Raw genomic sequence first — 27,242 nt, forward strand, 5'->3', positions numbered from 1 at the left:
AATTTCATGATATCAACAAGATCAATATTTTTTTTTCTTATATTATAAATTAACTTAAAATCTTATTTTCAAGGTAATGAAAATAAATTGAATAGTTACTTCCTATCATTTTCACATTGCATTCCCTTGCTAGTTTCTTTCGGATGCCATAGTCAATCCTGTCCATCTCCATGTATGGATCAAATCCAGGCCATGAATGCTATGAAATCTAATTGGATGTCACATGATATTTGAATTTGAGTATCAAATTTTTTAAATAGTTTTTGATATGCTAATGTTAAAAATAAAAATTTTAAAATAAAAAATATATTTATTTTAATACATTTCAATTAAAAAATATTTTAAAAATCCTCTACTATTACATTTTCTTTACAGTTTTTCAACAGCAAGTCCTAGCCTAGCAACTCTGAAAATTTTGGTTCTAAAAATCCTGTAGAGTCCAGATCAAGCCCGTAAATTTCATTGTGGGACCGTAAAAAAATCGAATTAATTAATTGATTATGTTTTCATTTGTTGGAGCTTAATTTTGTCCTTGATTCCAATTTATTATTATTTTTTTAACAAAAAATTCTAGGTGGAAATAACTTAATTTATTGAAGAATAAGACAACACACATTGAGTTTAAAAAAACATAGCAAATAAAAGATAAAATGATACAAGTTGCAAGCTTAGGAACAGTACAATGCAAACACCGCAGTATAATTTAAACGCCGCAATAAGTCTTTAACGCAGATTGAGCTCTCTGACCAGCTTCTGTGTAGTAAAATCCAAGGAACTCGACGTGATCAAAGGGTTTAAAAAGCAAGGGATGCTCCTCGTCAATTAACTCTTCTGGGGCTTTTACTATATAGCCTGCTTTGGGGACTGAAAACAATCCAACAGAATACCTTGCCTCATTGCCTCTCATCATAACTCGATGATATGGAGAATGCAGTCGACCGTTTGCCCAAGCCTACATAAAATCATAGTTCAAAGTTATGGTGTACATTTCCATGATAAGCATCACTATAATATATATGCATATATACCCAATAGTCCAAAGTCCTTGAATAACACATAACATAATAATAAAGTTATATCGAGATTAGTTATGTTACGGTGTGTTAAATAAAAAAATATTAATATATAAAAGATTTATTTGCTATAAGAAATTATTTGAAATTCAATTGAATTACAACTCATCACTTATAACATTAAATTTATGTATATGCACGGGGATATATACACATACACAAACGCATATATAATATTTGAGAGTGTGATAATAGTTGCGGTTTGAAGTGTTTTTTGCTTAAAAATGCATCAAAATAATATATTTTTATTTTTTAAAAATTATTTTTGACATTAGCATATCAAAACAATTTAAAAGCATAAAAATATTAATTCTAAGCAAAAATAAATTTTTAAAAAATATAGTTTCAACCGTGTTCTCAAACACTGCATAAGTCTAAAAAGAACAATTTAATAAAGTGAGATATAAATAAATCTTACAAAAACTTGATATTTATCGGTATGAGATAATTTAAAGTTTTAAGGATCATATATAATTATATATTTATTTTTGAAGAATCATTTAAAAAAAAATGAAAGAGAAGGTGAGAAGGTACTTACATGAAGAGAATCTCCAATCATGACAATAAAAGAGTCTGGTGTGGGTTTGAGATCGATCCAGCAACCATCTTTGGTTTGTAATTCTAGTCCATCAACTTGATTTTGGTATAAAATGGTCACCATGTTCTTATCAGTGTGAGGAGTTAACCCAAGTTTTGTCTCAGTTGTCTGGGGCCCTTTATATTTCATGACCCTGAGAAGGTAGTTGGTAGAGTTCATGTGTTCGTCCAGGTATTTCTCGAGTCCCAGACTCTCGACAATCATCCTTCGAACTATTTGATCTAATTCCGACACTTGCTCCGAGAAGGACAGAACAGTATTGCTAGCAAAAGAGGCTGACTAATTAGTAAGAAAACTTTGTGAAATCATATGATTTTAGATGAAAATGATACACATTATTCGGAACATGTTTTCAAGATTAAACAACCAGTGCAATCAAGCATTTTTTTTTTTTTTGAAATCTAGTAGTGTGCACAAGCGAAAAGTCAGAAAAAGAGCTGAGAATGAGGTAAACCTAAAACTTTGATTCCCTTGCGGCCACAAGATGGTGGTCATGCTCTCAACTTCTTCAGCTATGTTGGCATCATCAATACCCATGCTCTCAAATAGTGGCACCTGAGGGTATTGCCCAACATAGCCATGGTAAGGTTTCTTAGAAGCATTGCGCATTTTGGTTTGCAAAGGTAGATCAAAGAGCTCTTCAACTGCACCAAATATAGCCTTTCGACTCTCAGCAGGAATTTTGTCAAATAAGGCCTCGAAGCAACCATACTCTTCAAGCGCTTTACGAACTTGCAATTTCACCAAATCCCACTCAGCAGCGCCTGGATTTCGGCCTAGATTTGAGAAATCTATGATTGGAAGCTTGAGAGGAGTCTCAGAGCCCATTTCTTTTTACCTTTCTCGTTGAAGAGTTGAGAGATAAATTATGAAGAAGAATGCTTTTGTTGATCTATTCAGTTTCCCTCGCTATGCCTATTTATATACAGCTCGCCATGAAATGTTTCTCTGTGTAACATTCGTGTTTTGTTATTCTCATTTTTATTTTGGGTCTCAATAATTACGTGCTCAAGTTTGGGATCATGAACACCTCACCAACTTCAAATGAGAGCTAAATACGACAAAAGAGCATATTTGGTGCCCTATGATTTTTTAACTCAAAGCACCAATGAAATATTCTAATATCCCTGTTTCCAGATAAGATTAAAGCATTACAATATTTATTTTCATAAATAAATTCTCATAAATCATTCAATCGTGACATAAAATAGGTTTTAAAAAAAAAACTATAAAAGGTTGATTTGTTGATTAAAAATATTTATTTTCTTTTTGTTACTACCACAAAATTATGAATTACCAACATAATATTTTTCATCTAAACTTTTTGATGATAAAAGCAACAAAATATATCAATCGAAAATTTTAAATGTAATAACCAATGAAATATTTTTAGTCTGTAATTATTGACAGAATCATAACAAACTAAAAATAATTAAAAAATAAAAAAAATATTATTTTTGTAATTTCATTAGTAAGATGACACATTATCATTTGCTAACAAACTTACTGATGATATTTTTTTGTCATAATATTCTGTTGAAAATTTCATCGGCAAAGTTAAAAGTATTATAATTGATAACAACCATATCCTCTTCTTTTACTTTAATTACAAATCAAAATAGTAGCCCCTCCCTCTATTTTACCACAAATCTGGGTCTCATCATCACAAATTCAACCACCCAATACTTCATAGTGTCAACAACATTTTCATGGTGCATTTTTTTCTAAATATTCCCTACATCAAATAAGCAAACCTACCTATTTATGTTTTAAGCTAATATATTGATTATTTTAGTATTTGTTATGTAAGTGTTTTACAACCTTTTGATAGAAAATTAAAGTTTGATTTGTATGTTAGTGTTTGTTTGGGATTTGTGAAAATTTGGATTTGTTTGTAATTTGATAAAATTGATTTTAATTTTGTAATTCAGGTGTGTTATACTGAAAGAAATTATGAGTTATATAATGGGTAACAATCATATTTTGTCAATTTTAATTATTGTTATGTTGAAAATTTTGGGAACATTGATTTTTTTTATAAAATTGATAATAATTAAATAATATTAATTTAAATCGAATAAGTTTGAATTGAACAAATGATAGATAATTAGTTGGTTATAAATTACTTGTTGTTAATTGGATTTATTTAGTTACTATTTTGACGCCTCGTCACATTTTTATACAAAAATAATAATTGATTATTAGATTGTGAATTCACTTTTAAATACCAAAGTTGAATTTTGAATTTATTGTTACATTATTAATAAATGTTGTCATTATTGTTCTATAGAGATTTCCTAAGTAATGGATGATAACATCATTAAATTAGAAAAATAAAATTTTACTTGAAAGGAATAGACTTAAAGAGAACTTATATGCTATAAAATCCAATATAATTGTTGCATATTAAAAACTAAGATACTTCTTGATCACTATTAGACTATAAATGTTATTTATATCTCTAAATATAGTTAAATACGTGATATGACATCATTCACATGATGGAGTCATGGGGTATCCTTTCGATAGTGAAGCTTGTAAGTAGTTTAATAGGGTGCATCCTTAGTTTTTAATAAAACTATAAAATGTATGTTTTGGTTTGTGTACAAATAGGTTCAATCCATTTGGGTCTTTTATTGCACCCTATTGTTATAAGTTGGTTATATTAATAGTTTATAACTTACCTCTAGAGATGTGTATAAAGTTGGAATTAATGTTCTTATTTATAGTCATACTCGGTACTTATAGTCTAGGTAGGAATATAGATGTTGAAGAGAAGAGTCGAGTCAAATGACTTTCAAGTGTAAAAGAACTTTAAACCTCCCTACACCATCGAGAGTAATTGAGAGGGATATCTAGAGTTCACGACATCAGAAGGTTTTAAGAGACGGTCACATAGTGGATTCTCTATTGGTTGAACAACGAATTGTTACTTTGATGGCTAAAATAAAGGCAAAACATGAAGAACGAGGTAGGAAGCAATTAGAGGAGATGATTAAGCAATTAGAGGAGATGATGAAGCAGATGAAGCAGATGATGACATACCTGTTCAATCATTTTCCTTCCTCTTATAGATCTTCACGAGATTTTCCTCCCCATCCCCCTCCCCCTCTCCCTCTATATGCATCTTCTTTTTAATGTATAAAAACATTTGTAATTTATTTTTTAAGTTAAATTAATAATATTAAATGTGTTCTTCGATTTAAATTTTTTATTTAATGCCAAATTTTTTCATAGCATTTTGTTTAAAAAAATTACTAAAATATTGATGAAATCACTGATAAACATAAAAATTATATTTGTTTGTCCGACAATAAAACATACTCATTTTTCTTGGAGAATTAATGAGAATTGTTAATTGTTTTGATATAGATCAACAGATACACTGACAAAACATGGTTGTCAGTGATTTTGTCAGTGGATCTATCTTTTATACACAATATATGACCAACGATCGATATGAAATCCTTGATGAGACAATAGCAGACAACATTTTTTTCTTAGTAAATTCATTGATGATATTTGTACCAATAAAAATATAACTTTTACATTGACAAATATTATGTTAGTGTACATCAATATTTTGATATTTTTTTTTTACTTTCTAGTTTTAAATTCTTTAGGTTAGTACCGAGAAGAATTTATTAAATGAAGGAGTACCTTTAAAATCATGCGAAAAAATTAATCTCAATTAACACACAAATTTATTTGAGGATATCTTTATATTTTTTTTGTGTTTAATTACTTTCACTAAGATATTTAAATTTGAATCTTATAACTGTGGTGGGATATATATACATATGAAAAACAATAAAATACAGATAAACTTTTTCTACGCCGCAACTATATTTTTCATAAAAGATAATTATTTAAAATTTATGAGATTTACATATATACCATATATAGAGATTGAGACGTCATTTAGTATTGAAGTTCAGCGTTCTATATTATTTTTTATTTTGCATATCCGATCTACCATATTTCTCAGTTTATTTCAAATGATTTTCAAGAGTTTTAAACAATTTTTATGCTGGCACTTCACAAAGACTAGGATTTTTTTTTCCATGTCTTTCCAACATGTATTATTTAATTATATGTAATTTTTAATATTTACTAGATTATTTTTACATGAGATAATTTCGAATGCTTATTGAATTAATGTTTGATATTTAAAATCGAATTACTTTCACTTTTCTTCTAGATTCAGAGTAAAACCATATGTTAATTTTATTTTACATTTAATGTTCTGATTGATACACTCATAAAATATGTAACATAAATAAAAATATTATACTTTTTATTTGTTTCTACGTTCCCTTAACTAACACGTGGACAAAAATACCTTTGAATCAAGATATTACAACCATTAATTTTAAAAAGAATAAAGTGTGGCATTGATAATAATTTAAATTGTGAAATTATTTAGTTAAATAAATCTTGATGTAATAACAAATAACCATTCATTTTGAAAACTTAAATTGTTTAGTAAAATTAAAAAAAAATGAGATTATATGCAATCATTTTTTTTAATTCATATGTAATTTTAAAATAAAATAGTTTTATCAATTTTTTTCATGTTTTTGTTTTCCCATTATCGCATGACGTCTTAATCAAAGAGGAATTTCAAATTGAACGTTTAAGTTCAAACTTCCAAGGTTTTCCCTATGCTAAGGGGATAGGATAATGACTAAAAGAAAAGAATATACACGTAAGGTAATTTTTTTAGTACAAATCTGCATTGCAATTAAAGTAAGAAAATTAAAAAATCATAATAGGAAAAAAAAAACAAAGAGAAGAATTTTCAAAGTAAAAGTGTGGTACTCTAAAACATTTCTTTTCAAAATATTAAATTATTTACCTTAATAAACAAATTATATAAAGATAAAAGGCAAATAATGTATTAATGAGCTATATATACAAATATTATTTTATAATATTACAGTGACCCTCCTATAATTTTTTTTTACTTTACTTTAATTCTTTCAAAAATTATAGTTTACATCAATAATACAAGACAAACACCCACCAATATTTAACAAAATTCCTCTCTCAATTTCTCTCTTTTCTTGCAACCATCATCATTCAAATTGTGCCCATTTTCATTACTAAACCCTGCAATTTTTCCTGTAGAACTCTAATTCTTCCTTGAAATCTCAATGATTTGTCAATGATGTGTATTCAATGATTTCGTCGAACATTGTTAATATCATCGATCTATTTCTGCACTTCTCAATCCTTTTCCACTCAATATCTCATCGATCTATTTGAGCTCATTCAGCAAAGAAAATGGCTGCCCTTTTTAACTAGGCCTTCTTCAAACACTCGAAATGGCTGCCCATTTCCCTCAAAAGCTAAGGATATGACTTGCTTTTTTGGCTTGACAAGTCAAGCATTATAACAAATCATAATTTAGTGCAACTAGGAGAAGAGTGGAGAGTTGCTTTTTTAGCTTTTAAATAGGGAGATAAATGGGGCTGTGTTGATGAGAAAGTTTATGAATTGATGATGTAGGTTTTGGGTAATCATTGTTTTTGGGCAAGGTGTACTTGGAGGAACTTCAAAATTCATTCTTAATTTCATCATTATTGATTATTGCAGTCTAAGCAGATTAATTTCATATTATATTTCTACAGTAAAATATTTTTTTCTCATAGTTGAGAATATGAGCTTCATAAGTTTATGAAAAATTTAGGTTTGGGTTACGGATTATAGGGTGGAGAAAGGGAGGAGGTGATGACTAGGGTTTTTTTTTTAAAAAAAAATTAATAACAAAAATATAATATTTAATATAAAGATTTCTTAGTCATTAAATTGAAATATAATGATAATTCTATAAATATTTTGAACTTTTTATTGATATTTTTTTGTGAGAATTTAAAGGGTTATATAATATTAAAAATTGCTTTCATCTTGGATGTAAACTATAATTTCTAAAAGAATAAAGATAAAATAAAAAAACTCAACTAAATTGTAAGAATATCAATGTAATTCTCCCATTTTAATTTTTTCTCGAGAAAAAAGGCTGGTTCATGATAAATATTTCATATTAAACAATGAGTTATTTTTATCATGATAAATGTTTCAATCATAGTTATAAAATTTAAATTGATTTCGATGGTGAATTTGGGACTCAACCAACCTATAAATTGGATTTGTATGAGTTGAGAAAAATAAAAAGAACTCAACCCAATTCAATTAAAAACCAAAAGTAGACTCGCAGCCCGGTCTATCCTACACGAAACTTGATTTTCAATTTGTTGATTTTTTTATTTTAAAAAATTAAAATAATGTTGTTTTAATTATTTTAAAAAATAATTTATTAAGTCAATCCATAATTCAGGTATTGCTCCGAGCAACCTTTTTGGGTCAGGTTTTATTATAGTTCTGAGAAAAAAGTGGTCTTACAAATTAAGGAGTAATACCATAGAAACAAATCTTTCATATAAATGGTCTTACAAATATATGTAGCCACTGTTTTTTTCATAGTATGCTAATTATTTAAAATTCACAGGATTCAAATTTTGTAATTTTTAAATTGACTCGTCAATTTGTATAAAAGTTTAATATGAAAAATCTGAATTTGGATCCTCTCATGTTCTCTTAGTAGCATGATTGGTCATGTTTCATATCTAACCACTGATTTTGAATTCAATAATATATATTAGGCGAGAGAAATAAAATAATAAAGAGTTAAATTGTTATCATTTTCTTTATGCACTAAATCATGTCCATTCAATTTAAATTCAATGATTTAGATTCAACAAATATTACAATCATTTTCTTAATATAATATGAGAGGATCTCGATCCAAAAGCATGATAGATTATTCGTTATACATTATTTAGGCAATGTTTGATATTACATGATTGAAATTGATTTTCAAAACATGTTTAGAATGTAAAAATATCAATTTAATTTATTTTTTTATAATTATTTTGATATATTAATACTAAAAATATTAAACAATGTTTGAAAAGATATCAAATTAATATTGTTTTTAGCTGAAAGTGTGTGTGTGTATATATATATATATATATATATATATATATAAAACCACTTGCATTATATTATCAAATATACACTTAGCTACTAAACAAATTATATTTACAACAAATGGTTTAATGCCAGAGTCATGGTTAGATAGCTCAGGTTGATCAAAGTCCATCTAAAATAGTATTATTTCAAGATTTTTTATTTTAAAAAAGCTAAAATAATATTATTGTAATTTTTTTTTAAAAAAACTTAAACTAAGTCCCACCAAGTTTAAATTAGATAGGTTCATACACTAGATAAGCTAGATTTCATTGAATTAACTTCTAATTTTCTAAATTGATTTGATATAAAACACGGACAGCCATGTCACATATTTGTAAATTACTAAGTTTTAAAACAATGATAGGTATGGTAAACATTTTATTATTAACGGGACCATTAATGATCCTTAATTTTTCTGATTGTCATCTTTATTTAGACTACCTCATTAAAATTAACAATGAAAATGGACAATAAGCCGTGACAATATAGCGAAGAAAGAGACCTAAGGAAGGACCACCCGTTACGTTCTTAATAATAGTACGGTCATTAGTTTGATTGAGATTGCCTCTCCAAATCATTCTATATGTGTGAAATTCCATCATGGAAAGAAACTCATCAGCCAATGCAAATAAAATCATTTTTATTGCTATAGCTCTGCTCACATTTTACTTTGAGACGGGAGGGAAGGGGCTGCCCCTTGAAGCGTTCTAAACCTAGCATGAAACGAAGCCTTGGTCCAGTTTTGACTCTTTTTACTTAGCTTCAAAAGAAACTTCAACAGCAAAAAAATATTGCAAAATCAAATAGATTGGTTCAATTTAGAGGTTTAGTTTTCCCATGTTTTTGTTATGGAATTTTTATTTATTTATTTATTTTTCAATTTAAAGTTTTGATTGAAACAAAAAAAAGATGAAAAGAAAGAAAGGAAAGAGGAAAAGGGAATAAGAAAGGGGAAAAGATTGGAAAAGAGAATTTCTAATATATATTATACGTAATTTAGTTATTTTATCTGAAAATTTTTATTTAATAAGGATATAAAATATAATTTTTAATAAAACAGAGATAAAATGAATAAATTCTAAGAAAATTAGAGTAATTTACCTTTATTTTTATGATGTGTGATTCTCATCTTTATGTAGATATTTGCCTTATTAAGATTATGAACAACGCAAATAAAATTTTAAAGGATATAGCTTAACTAGTCAGATTCTGAGTTTATTTTTCAAAAATTATCAATTTAAATATCACAAACTTCAGAGCTATTAGAGGCTTATATAGTCATTAACTTTAAAATCTCGAGAGATTAGTTAAAGTATGTGTAAGCTGATCCAAATACCTACTTTTAATAAAAAAAAAATAAAAATGCAAATGAATAATAAGCCATGACGATATGGTGAAGAAAGAGACCTAAGGAAGGACCACCCGTTACATTATTAATAGCATGGCTATTAATTTGATTGAGATTGCATCTCTAATTAAATCATCACCCATGACACCGGACCACCACCACATTATTACCAGGATATCACAATCTGATGATGATTGCACAACTTAAAACGAAAGCATGGATATTTCAAAAAATGTTGCGATATGTGGAGGTCCCAAAGAATAATAAAGAATTTAATTTAATTTTATATACATTCTAATCTTTTACGGTTTGGGAAGGGAGAGGAAGGGAAAGGATGGAAAAAATCTACCCCCTTGTTTGGATAAATAAAAAACGAGAATGGAAGAGAAATAAAGTTTCTTTATATATATAATGGAAGACAATATTATTAAATATAATTACTATCGTTTTAATTTGAAGTAAAGTGAAATCAAAATGAAAATTAAAGAGGTTTATATGTTATAAGGATATAATTAGATTTTTTTAAAAATATAAAAAGAGTAAGTTAATGTAAAAAAAATTACAAAAATCTTTGCTTCTTCTCGATTACCCACCAATTTGAGGGTGAGACTTTAAGGGAATAAAGGTTATTAAGTAATAAGCTAAAGGTATGGAGAATTTATTATGAATTACATAATAATTCACAGTGTATTTCTGTTTTTTTTTTTACTTTTTTGTTTTTTAAACTTTTTTTTGCACTTTTTCTTTTTTTTTTTCCTTTTTTCTTTTTTTTCCCCAAAATTCTCTTTCTTAATTTTACTTTTTTAATATTGAGCTGGGTAAAAATTTCGTTTTGTAATTTTTTCTTTAAAATATTGTGGGTTGCTAATGTGTTTTCTCACATGATTTTTCTATTTTATTTTTTTATTTTCCAAAATTTTATTTATGAATTTTATTTTTTTAATATTGAGCTGATTGAGAATTTAGTTTTGTAATTTTTTTCTGCAAAACATTATTGATTGCTATCGTGTTTCTCCACATGGTTTTTTTTATTGTTTTTTTAATTTTCTCTAAAATTATCTTTTTTAATTTTATTTTTTAATATTGAGTTGGTTAAGAGTTACAATTATAATATGTGAGGGAAGCACTGTAGCTTTCCTTGTAAATTATTGTGGATTGCTACAGTGTTTTTTCCCACATAGTTTTTTTTTTTAAATTGTCTTTGTCAATTTTATTTTTTTAATATTAAGCTGGTTAAAAATTACAATTATAAGTAAATACAAGTATGGCTCAATCATTTGGGGAAAACGCTGTAACTTTCCTCACAAAACACTATGGATTGATACAGTTTTTCTCACATGATTTTTTCCAGTTTCTTTTGTGTTTTTTTTTTGTAATATTTTTTTTAAAATTATCTTTGTTGATGTTATTTTTTAAATATTGAGCTGGTTAGAATTTAACTTTGTAATAAAACTTAATAATGTTGGGAAATCACTGTAGCTTTCCTTACAAAATATAGTGGATAGTTACAGTGTCTATCCACATAGTTTTTTTTTCTTATATTTTTTTTTAAAATTGTCTTTATCAATTTTATTTTTTTTAATATTGAGTTGGTTGAGAATTTTAATTATAAGTCATTACAAATAAGGCTAAATTATATGGGGAAGCATTGTAGCTTTCATCACAAAATACTGTGAATTGCTATAGTGTTTCCAGCATAGTTTTTTTGTCCTTGTTTTTTTTATTTCTTTTTTAAAAATTCTTTATATCGATTTTAGTTTTTTAATATTGAGCTGATTGAGAATTTAGCTTTGTAATTGTTTTCTTTAAAACACTGTGAATTAGTGCAGTGTTTTCCCATATTATTTTTTATATATATATTTTTTAATATTGAGTTGGTTAAAAATTATAATTACAATAAAACTAAATCATATGGGAAAAGCGTTGTTGTTTTTCTTACAAAATACTGTAAATTGCTATAGTATTTCTCTTAATGGTTTTTTTTAATGATTCTTTCTAAAGTTGTCTTTATCGATTGTATTGGGGAAAACAATGTAGTTTTCCTCACAAAACATTGTCAATTGCTGCAACATTTTTCCTCATGGGTTTTTTCCTTCCAAAATTATATTTGTCGATTTTTTTTAGTATTAAGCTGGTAGAGAATTTAGCTTTGTAATTTTTTTTGTTTTTTATTAATAGAAAAGCTAAATCATGTAGCAAAAGCATTGTATCTTTCCTCACAAAATACTATGGATTGCTACAAATCATTTTATTTAGTCTCGAAGTTTTTTTATCACCAACACAACTTTTTTTTCCGTCATGAAATATTGGCTCCATCATAATTACCACATAACTCATTTAATTATCACTCAACAATATTAACTCATCACTAATATAATTTCTTCATCATCAACATTACCACATAACTCATTTAACTATCAAACAACAATATCAACTCATCACTAACATAATTTCTTCATCATCAATATTACCACATAACTCATTTAACTATTAAACAACAATATCAACTCATCACTAATATAATTGCTTCATCATCAATATTACCACATAACTCATTTAATTATCACTCAACAATTAATTATTGATTCAACATTTTCATTCATTTTTCTTTCTCTAGGCCAAAATCTCCTCTCAAAAGAACCCATAATTATTTTTTCTTCAATTTCACAAATTGAAACATTACCCACTATTATTTTATTTATTTAAATATTAATTCATCATAATTTCATAAATTAACCCATTCAACCTCACAACTCATACAATAATTATACACTAATACAATTGAATAAAATCTTAACATACTAAATATATTAATTTAATTGAGAGGAAAAGATTTATTACCTTTTAATTCAAAGAAAGGAGAGATGGAAAGCTTGAAATCACAACACAAATTTCTTTCCTCCTTCCCCCCCTTATTTTCCTCTCAATGCCTCCCCTCTTTAATAAAAAAAATCTTTTGTTCCTCTTTATGAGATTTTCTTGTTCAAACCATTCCTAATAAACTTTAATCACTAGTTCTATGTTCTTCCTTATTTTTTGTGAATTTATTTTGGATGAACTTTGATACATTTCACTCAATTCTTCTCCCTCTCAAACCCTAACATGGCCGGCCTTATGCTCCTTATATTCCACTCCCCATTTGTTTATATATTTATAAGTTCCCCTCCTTTTCATTTAAGTCCTTCCTTGTTTCGTTTTAAAAGCATTTGGCCCAAAAGTTTGACTTATTCAATTTAATCCTTATCCCACATTCACCTTATTAGATAATAATTTCCACTCCATTAACTTTTATATATATATTTGCCCGCCTTTTTTTTGTAAATCAAAATACAGGAATTTACCCGGGAGTTACACAAAACCTATGTGGTTGGGCTAACCTGAGACCCTATTCGACGATCTCTTTTAACTAGAGCCAAAATCTGTGTGGTTGGGCTAAAATGAAATCTCATCCGGTATCACCTTTAACCAGAACCAAAATCTCTATGGTTGGACTAACCTGAGACCCCATCTGGTATCCTCTTTAACCAGAACAAAAATCTGTGTGGTTGGGCTAACCTGAGACCCCATCCAACGATTCCCTTTAACCAAAACCAAAACCTATGTGGTTGAGCTAAACTGAGATCCCATCTGGCGATCCCCTTTAACCAGAACCAAAATCTGTATGTTCCTCTTGATGGTAGGGTTTGAACTTTCTTATTTTGTTTTGAGAATTTCCTAATGGTAAGGTTCTTCTCATTTTTCTTCTTGATGATAAGGTTTGATCAAACTTTTCACTTGATGCTTTCTTCTTCTTCTTTTATGATTTTACAGGACTGACATCGGTCCTTCTTGATTGTAGGGTTGACATCTGTCCTTCCTGATGACTAAAATTAACTAGATTTTTCTTGATGATAAGGTTGGAAAACTTGGTGCTTCCCGATTGCAGGGTTGACCTGTAGACTCCTTATAATGATAAGGTTGATCTTCTCATTTCTTTAAGATTTTCCTAACAGTAGGGTTCATCTCATCCTCTTCCCGTTCCAGGGTCACAACCATGATTCTATGTTATTATCAGCTCAATGATTCTTTTTGTCCTCAATCTTGCTGGATTTCTTTGAGGATTTTCTTATAATGAATAAAAAAAATATGTGCAATGCTTTGATGTTAGATGACATGCATGCATCCTTACCTGATTTGAAATATAAGTCCCCCCTCTTTGATGTTCCATCGTCATAAGGTGCCTTTGTTTGCTATCTAAAGCCTTCTTTACTCTGTCAATGTACTGGCTCATTCATGTGCTAGCCATCTCCTCAACTGTAAATGCAGTGTCTATCCTGGATTATCTTTGATGATTACTGTTTTTGCTATTTATCAAGCATGACCGTGCCCCCAAGCATGGTGTTGCTTAATTCATTATGAAGGAGCTTAATAAATCATTCATCTCCTGGATTCTCTCGAGAATCGTTCTTTGATTAGATATGTACATCCTACCAGCACTCATTAAGAGGTTTTCTGGTGCCATCCTCATCTTAGATTGCTAATCAGCCATCGACTTGCCTCCAATTCCAACAATACTTTTCAAATATATGTTATCATCAGCCTTCTTGGAAACTATCCAATTATTCATACATGCATCTCATAACTTGTAATAAAAGGCTTTTGGTTGGAGACTTCATGTTTTTCTTAATAGATTCCTTTCATCTTGTCTAATCAGATTGTGAAAAGGAATGCATTGGAATTATCAATGATGTTCAATTTATCACCCATATTCATGCGATGAAGTGTGCCTTCGAGCCTCAAAACAGATGGTCCCACAATCAGTCTTGGTGGGGGCATCCTTCCAACATTTATTTAAATGCAACCATGCGATAACATCGTTCAAAAGTCATAGCCATACTGGAGATGACAAACAAAGATGATGATATGAAAATATCTTTTAAGTGCAACGTTACTCATCAATTACTGCTTAAATTCACTAGATTATAGATTGTCTTTGCCCCCAGCTGCTGCTCATCAGTTGCTGCTGAAATTCACTAGATCATGGACTGTCTATGTCCTCAATTGATCTGAATTTGATCATCTTTCTTTGCCTTTAACTGATCTGAATACTATTTGTCTTCCTTTTCAGGGTCCATTGCATTGTCCCCAAGTGGTCAACTTTCCAAGGATGATTGAGAAGAGTTGATGTCACTTCTATCTAGGGTTTTGCAAATTCAATCGATGTTCTTCTTGTATGACAATCTTTCTTATTCTGGAATCATATCTCATATTTCAAAGATCATGTCTGTTCAAGTCTAATTATTGAAATGAAATTAGAGAGATGTCAGTTTTGGAAAGTCAAGCTTGTTTGGTCAAAAGCATAACACACGTCATTCAAAATATGCAGTCTTTTGATCATCTTGTATTTTAAAAACAGAAATTGACCCATTGTAAGATTAAATGGCTTTTCCATGGTTCTTTGTGTTAGTTTTTTAATCTTTGATTTTGGGTATATCATTTGATAGTCTGTGATGAGGTGACCTTCTGTGAATTTCAAGGAAAACAAAAGTCTCAAGTCAAAACTCAAGGATTTATCAAGAAAGTTTCTTTTCTTTTGAGCACCTATTTTATCAGCATGCATAATAATCAGTAACTTGATTCATGAAGTCATGACCCTTATGGAAAATAAAAATCTCCAAGTTTTGAGATCGCCATTTATCGGTTCAAATTGCTTACTTGATCAAAAAAGGCTTTTAAAATAACGTAATGCAGGCTATGGTTCATGGATATGAAAGAAGAGGAATTTTACAAGCTCAAAAGGTGTTTGAAGGTTTCAAAGACCTCGGATCAACATCAACTATTCATCAAATTACATATAACCTTGTTAACCTCAAAGATCAAATTTCTTAACATAGGCCATTATGCATATCCAACTTTCCTTGATGAATAACCAATCTCAATCATCTGATAACATCAAAGGCATCATCATGGATACTAAGAGTCTTGTTTGTAGCTCATTATTTATTATTTATTATTATTATTATTATTATTATTATTATATATGTGACTTTCACATAGTCTTCCTCAAAGTTTTCTAACATACCCCCAGTCTATGTCTTTTTTCTTTTAGCTCTCTCTCAAACGTTGGACTTTTGTTCTAAGCCTTCCCCTTATCAATTGACTCTAACATTGTCCTCATCTTTGCCAACATAAATCTCTTATTTGCCCCCAGTGTGGGGTGTAATCCTGGTTAAGGTTTCTTTTGAAAAGAAATATTCTATTAGGCTCAAAATGGGTTTGTAAAGGATAAATATCTTTAGAAAGTGAGGGGATATCAAAGATGGCTGTTGCGATGTCGCGGTCGCACAAATTAATTACCCTAGCTTAAAATAAACAAGATAGTATAGAGCAAGCAAGAGGTCGATCCCACGAGGAAGTTTCAAGTCAGATTTTTATGTTGTATGTTATGTAATTGGGGGGATTTGGTTTGTGATTATCTAAACTATGGCAGCAATTAAACTAGCAAACAAAATCAATTAAAACTAAAATATATCAAGAAAACAAACCTTGGTCGCAAGCACACATCAACCAACAGAAATCAGAACTGATCCTTGAAACGAAACTCCAGTTTATATTCTGAATTTTTATCTTTCTTAACGTTGGTTAATTAACAGATCCGCTGTATAACTAACTCTAACCAACAAACAATCACAGTGTCCGCACTAATGATTTATTCCAATGGCAGCCTTAAGATCTAGATAAATTCATTAATCTTAACAACCAAGTTGTCAGCTTGTGTTGCATTTGATCGAATGTTCTCCCTAAGTTTAATAACATAGTTCTGCTACAATTATCAAGCTTAGTTGCTTCACAAGTTTATATACCACAACTCCGGTTTTGATATCAAACTTAGCAATAGATTGTTCACAATAATAACTTAGAGTCCGCTCTAGCAATTAAGATAAACAATCATAGAAACTATGCATTGGAAAACAAACATACGCATTCATAATACAAACTGAAAATAAATGGAAGAATAAATCTCACAGTTCTTGAAATCTGAAGGATTTTGCGTCCTTGCAACCAAGAAAACGAGCTTAGCCTTGCATATCTATTGAACAACTACTCCTAAAGATGAAAGAATACATGATTTTTGGGTTGTAGAGGGGAGAGTTTGTGTTTCTTCTCTTATGGCTGCCACCCTTCTTTCTTTGATTTTACTGCACTCTTTCTCCCTCTCTCTTGGCTCTCTTCATAGCATAAACTTAGCTGCCTATTTATACACAAATTGTAAGTAAGAAAAATCAAAGTTCAAGTGTGAACATCAAGAGATGGTGGTAGTGTGAAGGCGGCTGGCGGCTGGTGGCTGATGGCTGGCAGCTGGTTTGTGGTTGGTGGTTTGAGGTTGGTGGCTTGAGGTTGGTGGTTGCCTTCCTTGACCTTCTGGATTGATGTTCTTGAGGAGCTAAATTGCTGAAATTAAAACTTGGATGTCGGTTTTGATGCTTCGGAATGTAATTTGGACTCGTTTCTTCATGAAATCTGTTTGCTGGCAGAATTCAGTTGTCATCTTTGGAAAATCATATCTCCCTCATATGAAATCGTTTTTGGCTGAAATTGTGAGCGTGGATAGGTCTTTGAATTAGGAATCCAAGAAAAGTGAGTTTGCATCAATTGGACTTCTGTAGCTCCAGATATTAAATTTTGAATGGCCAAAGGTCAATACTGGCAGAATGCGAGATTTGACTTTGCAGGATGTGATTTCCATGATTTTTCTCCTTTTATTTTTCTTGCATTACATTTCCAGAAAGGTATGAATGTTAGCTTTTTAGTGCCACTGGAATCACTTCATTTCGATCTCTAGAACTCACGCTCTGCACAAAACATCGACTGAACGTCAAATCTGCCAATTACCTCCAATTTACTCCTTTTTGCATCTTTCATCCAAAAATGCCTTCAAAACATAAAACAAAGAATATCAAGGCATTTTATATATAAAACATGGACAAAACATTAGGTAAATGTGGGTGAAACTATCGAATAATATGGTTACATCAATGGCCTTTTCTCAATTCAAGCAAGGTTGGTTAGAACTGATCCAGTGTAATGAACTTGTAAGAATCATGATTAACGAGTCCATAACTAACAAATCCACTACGTGTCATTATGCATACTGCTAAAACTGATTTGTGGTTCAGCTTCATGTATGGGTTCAAAATTTGTTTTGTTACCTCATGTCATTCTAACAATCATCGAATCATTTCTGTAATCAAAACACTTTAAAATATTTTAAGATTGATTAGCTTTAATTTTGCATATTGGAGTTTGATCAAAAAATTTTGTCAAAAAATGAAATGTTAAACATCTCCTGACTTCATAACAACAATGAGACAAAGGAAAAGATATGTTTCATTAAAGGATGAGATGTGATCCCAAAATCAAATGCAAAATGAAAACTCCATAACAAAATGATTGACAATTCATCACCATTCTTGGATTAACTTTTATGGCAATATCTGTGTTTTGCGAAGCAATTTCGGTCGCTTGTCGTTCTGAGGATGTTGTGGTGACAATATAGCCAATGACCTTATCTTTCAAAAATTCAATTTGCCTCTTATTCACTATCGTCTGAACTCAATTCTTGAAATTCTTGCAACTATTCAACTGAATGGCTTGAAGTCCCCCAATAATATTCAAATCTCTTGTTTGGATTATACCACCTAGGAAATAGTGATTGCATGGGATTTAACGGACTTGAGGCAACAAGTTTGGAATCTAGCAGATGTTGTTAGGAAAACTTGAGTGGCAGAGGTATGTCAATCTTTGGCAAAGACATTTGAGTAGTTGATGCTTGAGTGAGACTTGACTAGACCACATAACCATGGTTTCCCACCTTTAGAGTCATCTCCTAATTCATCTCTCATCATTGTTCTGGAATCCTGGGTAGAACCTTCAATCTTTCCCATATACATAGCTTGTTCAATTCTTTCAGCAATCCTCACAACATCATGTCAATCTTCCAAAGTTGTTGTGGTTGTTTGAGGATTGTTGGAAACTTTTCAACAGCTAGGTAATCTTGGTAGCGTATGGAAACATGCAGCACTGCCACTACCGACGTGTGGAATCACGTGTCGTCTCAACTGGAAGAGAACCTGAAAAACTCATTTGTCTCATTTTTAATTTGTCACTAACAGTGCAGAAAACAGACACCTGTAGAGGGAGTTATGCTCTGGTTGAAGTTTTAGTCTTCTTTCTATTTTTCAGCCCAGGTCTATCTCTTCTCCCTACTTTTGTGTTTTGATGCTGACACTAGTGGGAAACAATTATAGATGATTTAACACCACTACACCCCTTCTTTAATTCCTTATTGGCAGATTCATATACAGATCTCTGCATGAGGAGTTCTGTTTTGTTGAAGTTTGAGGCTACTCTTGTTTTCTCTATCAGGTCTGTCTCTTATCCCTACTTTTCTGTTTCGATAATGCAACTACTTGGAGAAAATTTTATAGAATATGAAACTACTATATCTCCTCTTGTATTTCCCACTTGTAGTGCCACAAACGGATTTTTATAGAGAGAGCTCTGCCACATTGAAGTTCAACATTTGCTCATGTTTTCAGACTAGGTCTGACTCTTCTGCCTATTACATTGTTTCGGTGCTAAACTAGTGGGGTAAATTTTCATATCATCTGAAACTACTTCATCCCCTCTTGTATTCCCCACTTGCAGAGCCACAAACAGATCTCTGTAGAGAGAGCTCTGCTACATTGAAGTTCAAAGTATACTCATGTTTTTTAGATCGGGTCTGGCTCTTCTGTTTACCACTGTGTTTTGGTGCTCCTATTAATGAGAGAGAGTTTTATAGAGTATGAAACTACTGCATCCTCACTTGCATTCCCCACTTGTAGAGCCACAAACAGATTTCTATAGAGAGAGTTTTGCTATGTTGAAGTTTTATGCCTACTCCTATTTTTCAGATCAGGTTTTGCTTTTCAACCTACTATAGTGTTTTGGTGGTGCCACTAGTGAGAGAAAGTTTCATAGCATATGAAACTACTACATCCCCTATTGCATTCTCCACTAGCAGATCCACAAACAAATCTTTATAGAGAGCTCTGCCACGTAGAAGCTCAACGTCTAATCATGTTTTTTTAGACCAACATCTTGTGTTGATGAACTGGAATTGAGTTCATAGTGAAGTGACTTCAAAGAAAGCCAATGCACATGGCACGGAAGGCTGGTAGCTATTAGGTGTCATTGAAAGATATGGTGGCAGTGAACAATTAACAGTGCAAATGAACCAGAAAGGAGATCATCTTTAATTGATAATAGAAGGTATTATTGTTGTTGTTCATGACTGAAATGAAAGAGAGGCAATACAGCTTTGAGGTTCTGATCGTTGTTAGTGAAGTGCTAAGGAAAAGAGTTCATTATTTTTCCTTGTGTAGGACGCGAACTAACAATGCTTCCACATGAGGCTGTACAGACATTCCCTTTCCACTCTTAAAGTTCAGCACTTGTTCAAGCTGATTTATGAATCTACCTACTTCACCTTATTGCTCTCAATTTCCTTTTGACAATCGGTCTCTCGCCAACCTCTTTATTCATTTTCCCTATTTTTTCAATCAGGTATAGCAGAGCTTATATAGGGAACCCATCTTTCAACCCGGTGCATGCATGCATGATAAATGTATGAGCATGTAATTTATATGATGAACTCACCTTTTAAGGGGTGACATATGGTCATAACTCTTGTAGATGAAACAAGAATTTTGATTCTTGCCCAAACTCTACAACGAAAATTTTCTGAGTGATGACCATTGTGTCACCCACAAGAAGGGTTTGCCCTGATGTAAATAAAGATAGCACAAACAACCTAAGGACGTGTTCTATTCATTATGTAAACATGGATAGGTTTTCTACCTGGTCTTAAGAAGGGTCTCATATCTGCCTAGTGACGATCTTCGTAAAGATAGTATAGGGGCATTGCGAGAAATGGTTAAGGCACGTATGCCCACTATTACCAAGCAAGCACTCAGATATGAGTTGGGTGTTTCACATATCTGAACTCTGACCAATAGTCATAAGGCAGATCACTAATCCCCCTCATAACTTAAAATAGGTGATACATGTGGCAGTTCTATACAATGCCTGATCATATATGTACAAAAATTAAAGCATGCAAAAATAAATAAATAAAATAAGCTTCTTAACATAAAACACGCAAACCAAACAAAACACAATTATCAGACAAAAACAAAGCTTGATCCACAAGGTCCCTAGTGAAGTCGTCATTCTGTCACACTTGTACGGCGTCTCTGGCGAAAAATCCACTCTCAAATATTATTATATCTATCTATCTGGAAAATATGAGGAGACAAGGAATTTTTGTCTTTTATTAGTGGAAAAATGGAATGGGAGTTGCCACCTAGTATTTTAGTCCTTAGGAACCCTAATTGGTTTCAGAGATCGGGTACGGGGACTGGTTGCATAAAAAGAAGGTATTAGCACCCTAAAGACGCCCTACCTAAGGTAAGTTGCATTGTTTTATTGTTTGATAAAATATAGAGTCTTGTCATGTTTTCTAGTTATTGGTCCGTCTATGGTTTAAGAAAAGTCCTCTTCAGTAAATAAATCCTATTTTATTCAGGTAAAACCTAACCGTTATAACATCAACAAAAGAATTTAATATATGGAATACGTCTTATGTATAAGGTCGTAAACCCAGATACTAAAAGAAAACAAAATCATTTTTTTGGAATTTTTGAAATATTGGCCTAGTTCTCGTGATTTTAATAAATTGATTATTAAAGCTGAAATGCATGCTAGTACATTTTTTTTGAATTTTTGTTGTATGAAAATATGATATATATATTTTTTTGAGATACCTTGCTGTATGCTTGAAAACAAAAAAAAACATTTTTTTTAATGTTTTCGATGAAAATTAGGTATTTTAATACTGAATTTGTATCTTTACAGTATAAAAATACAAACCAATACTAAGCAAAAAATTCAGTAGAAAAATATGCGGGAAAATCATATATTTTTTTGAAATAATTTTTGAAGAAAATTTTATTTTTTTAGAATGGACTGGACCAGGTCCAAAAAAAGAAACTGGGTTGAGATCAACCCAACAAAATGCATACTATCTCTTATCGGGCTGGACTCCGCCCAGCCCTATAAGGTGGGCTGATGATCCAACCCGGGCTGGTTACTGTTCCCGTGCATAGTAACCCACCCCAATACCATTACTCGGTTATTGTGCTCATGCACAGTAACAAGGTAATTATATTTTCAGTGCTGCAAAAATGTGCACAGTGCATATTCTGCATGCAAGACGATGAAATAGGAAACAAAGACAAGGGGAAGAGAATTGCCTGGAATAGAGGTGTCGTCGTTCACGGTTGTGGTGGCTCATAATGGCGTTGGTGTCGCAACAATCGGTTGTGGAGGCAGACGTTTGTTCTCCTTCTTCTTTCCTCTGCTTCAGTGTGCTATCTTCTTCCTCTGTTTTTTCATTCCCCCTATTAACAGTGTTCTTGCCTCTCTACAGCAACTTCGTGGCGGTGCGATTGGTGCTAGTGGTGCCGCTGGTGGCTGCGAAGAGGAGGATGGGTCGTGGTACACGGAGGATGCTACTTCTGTTTTTTTCTGTATTTTCTTCTTCTTCCTCCTGCCTTCTACTTGTGTTTATGTTCTCCGTTCACTCTACTATCTCTCTTTCTTTCTTAGCTTTTTTTTCCCCCTTTTGTTTTCCCCCTCTCTTTTTATGTTTTGTCCTCTTTTTCTCCCTCTCTATGTCTCCTCCTCCTCTGTTCTGCTCTCTCTCTCTTTTTTTTTGTTTCATTGTCTTTCTCTGGCTTTTATAGGCCAATGAATGCCCTGCGATGGTAACAATCAGTTTGGTTACCACATGCATAGGAATAGTAGCCGTGAAACGTTCCCCATAACTGAAGCAATCTACTGCTTTCGTTGCTGAAATGGCTTTGAAGAAGGTGATGAATATTGCTCTAAAATGACATCGTCTTCCTATCAAAATGGATATTTCTGATTTGGTCCTTGAATGTTTTTATAATTTTGTAATCAAGCTCCTGGATAAATTGTAATTAGATCCCTTGATTTTAACGTTATTTACAAGACAATCCTTGGTTTTTGATTTACGCGATTTGACCCTTAATTGATCAATAAACTTTCAATTTCTTCAATTCAGCCCCTGACTTGGTCAATTTCAACCTCTCTATTTACGCGCCTTTTCCAGTTTGGTCTTTGGTTTCAGATTGTTTCAATCAAGTCTCTAATTGACCATCAAACTTCAATAATTATGCAATTAAGCCCCTAATTTGACCAAATCAACTCTTCAAAATTATAATTGGACCCTAGAACTTTAATTTCTTTCAATGAAAGCCTAAATTGACTTAAAAATCAATTTTCTTTCAATCAAGCCCTCCATAAACTCAATTAAACCCTTGATAAAATTTAATTGAGTTTATAAACATCTGATTTTGGACTTTTCTTCCTCAAATTGGTTTTCCCTTGTCAACAGGGTTCTCATCACTCAAAAATATATTCTCAAATTTCAATTCTTGTATTTGTGAACCTCCTCGACCAATTTCTAACCATTTTATGGGCATTCCAACATCCTTTTCTCGCTCCTATTATTTTTAGATTTCTTTTGAATATATATATATATATATATATATATATATGTATGTATGTATGTATGTATGTATGTATTATTTTTTTCATTTTTTGTGTGGGAATCCAAAAATAGATAACAACATATAGAATGCTTTAAGGTGATGTTTAATTTTTTTTTTTAGCATAACCAACCCTTTATTTAGAACTAACTCTAAAGACTAATTAGGGTTCCTAATTATTATAAAACTAGGGGCAACTTCTTTTCCATTTTTTACCTATAGTAGTTCACTAATATGTCCTCTGTGACACACATAAATCAAAGAAGTTAAGGATGGAATTGGGTTGCAAGTTATGTTACCAAACTCAAACTTGTGCACACCTATATAGTGTGAAGGATTTTATACATGGCGTTGCTATCCTATATAACCAACTCTAGGCTGCTCCTACATTCTATATGTGTTTTTTAGGTCTGGTGAGCCCGTCATAATTATCTAGGTTCATCTTTATGGAGAAAATGTTCCTTGAAAGATTGGTTTCTAATACACTTTTACACAACAAAGAGTCTTTTATTTGGTAGGAACGACCTTTATTCTCCAACCCATGCACAACTTCCTCTTGTTATGGTTTTTTTCACTGAAGATTGTTCGAGTGGGTCTCCAAAAGGAAAGAGTGGGGCTCCAAAAGGAAACAGTGGTGATGGTGACTCTTATTGTTGTGGTAATGAATTGCTACTTCTTTCCTTTTTATTTTTGAACTTAAAAGACCCAGTCCAATAGTATTCCTTTCTATTTTCCTGCGTGTCATTTTCTCATATTCTTTTAGAAATTGAAGTACGTATGCGATAGGTGGGGCTTATTTTAGGGAAACCAATAGCATAATGTGTTGTAAAATAAGAATGGTTTTGATTTGTTCTTGAGTAGTTAGAAAAACCTTTAAAAGTGCTTTCATTTGTTAGGCTATCCAGTGGAGATCAATAAGAGTGGATGAAAGGGCAAAGCCAAGAATTTTTCCAGTCCTTGGCTATTAAATAAATATATAATTTTTTTTAAGATAAATTATTAACTCATGTATATGAATTTTTAAAGTTAATAGTAAATTTTTAATTCAAATACACTACCCAAAATATTAAAAAATAAATTGGAAAGTACATAAAATTGAAGTGAAAGTAAAAATAAACTCATTATTGAAGTTACATCATTCGATGTTTTGTGGAATAGAATATAATTTATATATAATCGAATCTGAATCAATATTGTAACAACCACTCAACCGGAATAAAATAACAATCTCATGTCAACTGAAAAATAAAGTAATTAATTTTTTTCCCTCTCTTAATTCATCCTTCCTTCACTTGATTCTTTCTTATATTAGTATTTTATAAGTTGAACTTTATAAGTTTGTAAGGTTATTTTCTCACTTTTTTTTATTTTTTTTCCTTGGATTTTTTTTTGTTTTTCCCTTACTTTTCTCTCTTGCCTTTTCTTTTCTTATTCTGCTTCTGTCCAGTCAGCAACATATAAAAGGAAGGAAGAACTGATTTGTTTTATTTTTTAATGGTAAATAATCATTGTATCCTTAATGAGTTGTTTTGCTTTTATTTGATGATTTTTTTTGTTAGCACTACCAAACTCTGTTCATCCTTAAATTTAACCAGATTTTATTCAATATATTTTAAGATCCCTAGTAAAATTTCAGCTCAATTTGATGGTCGGATTGAAAATTACACCCAATAACATAAAACTGGTCAAATTATGATTTTTTTTATCAAATTTCTGAATTTATCTAAAAGTTCTGAAATTTTAACTCAAGATAAAACATTATATTAGAAGGTTCTACACAAATTTTTAGAATTTTTTGATACTTTAATCGAGAATTAAATTTTTTTCACATAAAACTAATCAAAAAATATTGATAAAATCTTGCTTAGACTAGAGCCCACTCAAGCCCTTACATGCCTATGCCTCTGCCCTTGAGTGGATGTACATGTGATAGGAAGGTTGATTACCTTAGCTTTTATTATATATATAATTAGGAGTTGCTAGGAGCATAAGGGATACAACTAGTATATGCTTTAGGGCTAAATTTGTAAATCACTTATTAAAAGTTCATAAAAAATAATTTAAAATTATTTTTTATTTAAAAAATAAAATGTTTTTTTAATCAGTGTCAACCAAGACGAAGTCTTTCTATCTCTTTGATCTTAAAAGCGCACCCTTCACATTAGGTTGATGTATTTAGAGAAATATAATAAATTCTCTTAGGTCATATGAGTTGATTGAATCGCTACTTAAAAGGCTTGTATACTGGAATTTGAGGTTCGGAACAGTCTCCACTAGTTTTTTTAACTTCCTTTTGCTATCTAAATTAATCAATTAAATTGGGTTACAAGCGAAATCGAACAATTAAATTTATTGCATATTGAAACTACATTACCCATTTATCCTTCTAACTTATTAACTTATTATATTTGTCAAATTTATCCATATAGTTTTTTGTCTCACATCCCCATTACTATCCCATGAGTCGGATCTATTGGAAAGGTTTTGTCATAAGGTTTTAAGATAAATAACAATAAAATGCCCCCCAGATAACACTATAGCTCATCTCATAAAATATTATAGATTGACACTATTTTTTTTTTTTTATCTTTGAAGTATTTTTTTACTCCAGTTGTTGAACTTTTTTTTTTAATTTTGTTATTTTATGTTGTATTGATTATAAATTTGACTTGATAATTTGTTTGCTATTAGGTTCTTGAAGTGTAAAAAAAACCATCCCAACAATAAATTAATACTCAATTTTGCACAGTAAAATATAATTTTTTTTGCTTATAAAAAATTAAAACTATAAGGATGAAATTTGACGTAATTGAAGCAAAAAAAAAACATGTTTTTTTTTAATTTCTCATGAGGCGTGTTTTTCTTAAAAACTTATACCCGAAGTTTTTTTTTTCATTTTTTATCCTTATTTATTCAAGTTTTGATATTTCAGTCTTACATTTCGATTGATTTACGTTGAAGACTTTTGATTTTTTAGAAGAGAGAGAGAGAAAACGTCGCTGAAAAACATGAGAGGAGCGAGAGAGTTTTTATGCCACATTTCAAAAATAAAAAAACATAATTTTTTTTTTTGTTAATAGGTTCCATTTAAGTATCTTTTACCTATCATCTTATTAAAAAAAAAAATTCGGAACTCAGGATTTTTTTTTTTAACTAAGGTGAAGTTTTTTATTTTTTAACCTATTAAAGGTTTGTTTGGTCTTTCTTTAATGTTTTCAACTAAAAAAAATTGGAGTTTTTTTATTAATATGAGTATCTTGATCAGTTTATGCGCATATCGACAAATCTTATGGATCTTCAAATTAATTATCATGTAAGTTTCTAGTGGTCCTGAAATTTAGAAGACTCAAACTGGTAACCTTTAGAAAATAAATTTAAAATCTAATTAATTTTAAATAAGTTTATAAAGTACATTTTATGATATTATCAAGCGTTCATTTCATGATATTACCCCTTTTCTATCCTACGATGTTTTGAAATTTAACCTCTGAATGTTTATTCATGGAATTAAAGAAAGTTATTTTGTTTTTTTT

The 27,242-nt window shown here is 30.6% G+C and overlaps 1 protein-coding gene across 1 annotated transcript; it reads right to left on the reverse strand.

Moving 5' to 3' along the window:
* Positions 1-568: 568 nt before the first annotated feature.
* LOC133678990 (probable 2-oxoglutarate-dependent dioxygenase AOP1) lies at positions 569-2,624 on the reverse strand. Its single transcript, XM_062101547.1, has 3 exons — positions 2,126-2,624; positions 1,612-1,933; positions 569-952 (listed from the first exon to the last, which is right to left on the reverse strand). The coding sequence occupies exons 1-3, from the start codon at positions 2,497-2,499 to the stop codon at positions 704-706; spliced, it is 945 nt and encodes a 314-aa protein (XP_061957531.1). The 5' UTR covers positions 2,500-2,624; the 3' UTR covers positions 569-703.
* Positions 2,625-27,242: the final 24,618 nt, after the last annotated feature.

Source organism: Populus nigra, chromosome 1 (genome assembly GCF_951802175.1).
Source record: "Populus nigra chromosome 1, ddPopNigr1.1, whole genome shotgun sequence".
Taxonomy (NCBI): domain Eukaryota; kingdom Viridiplantae; phylum Streptophyta; class Magnoliopsida; order Malpighiales; family Salicaceae; genus Populus; species Populus nigra.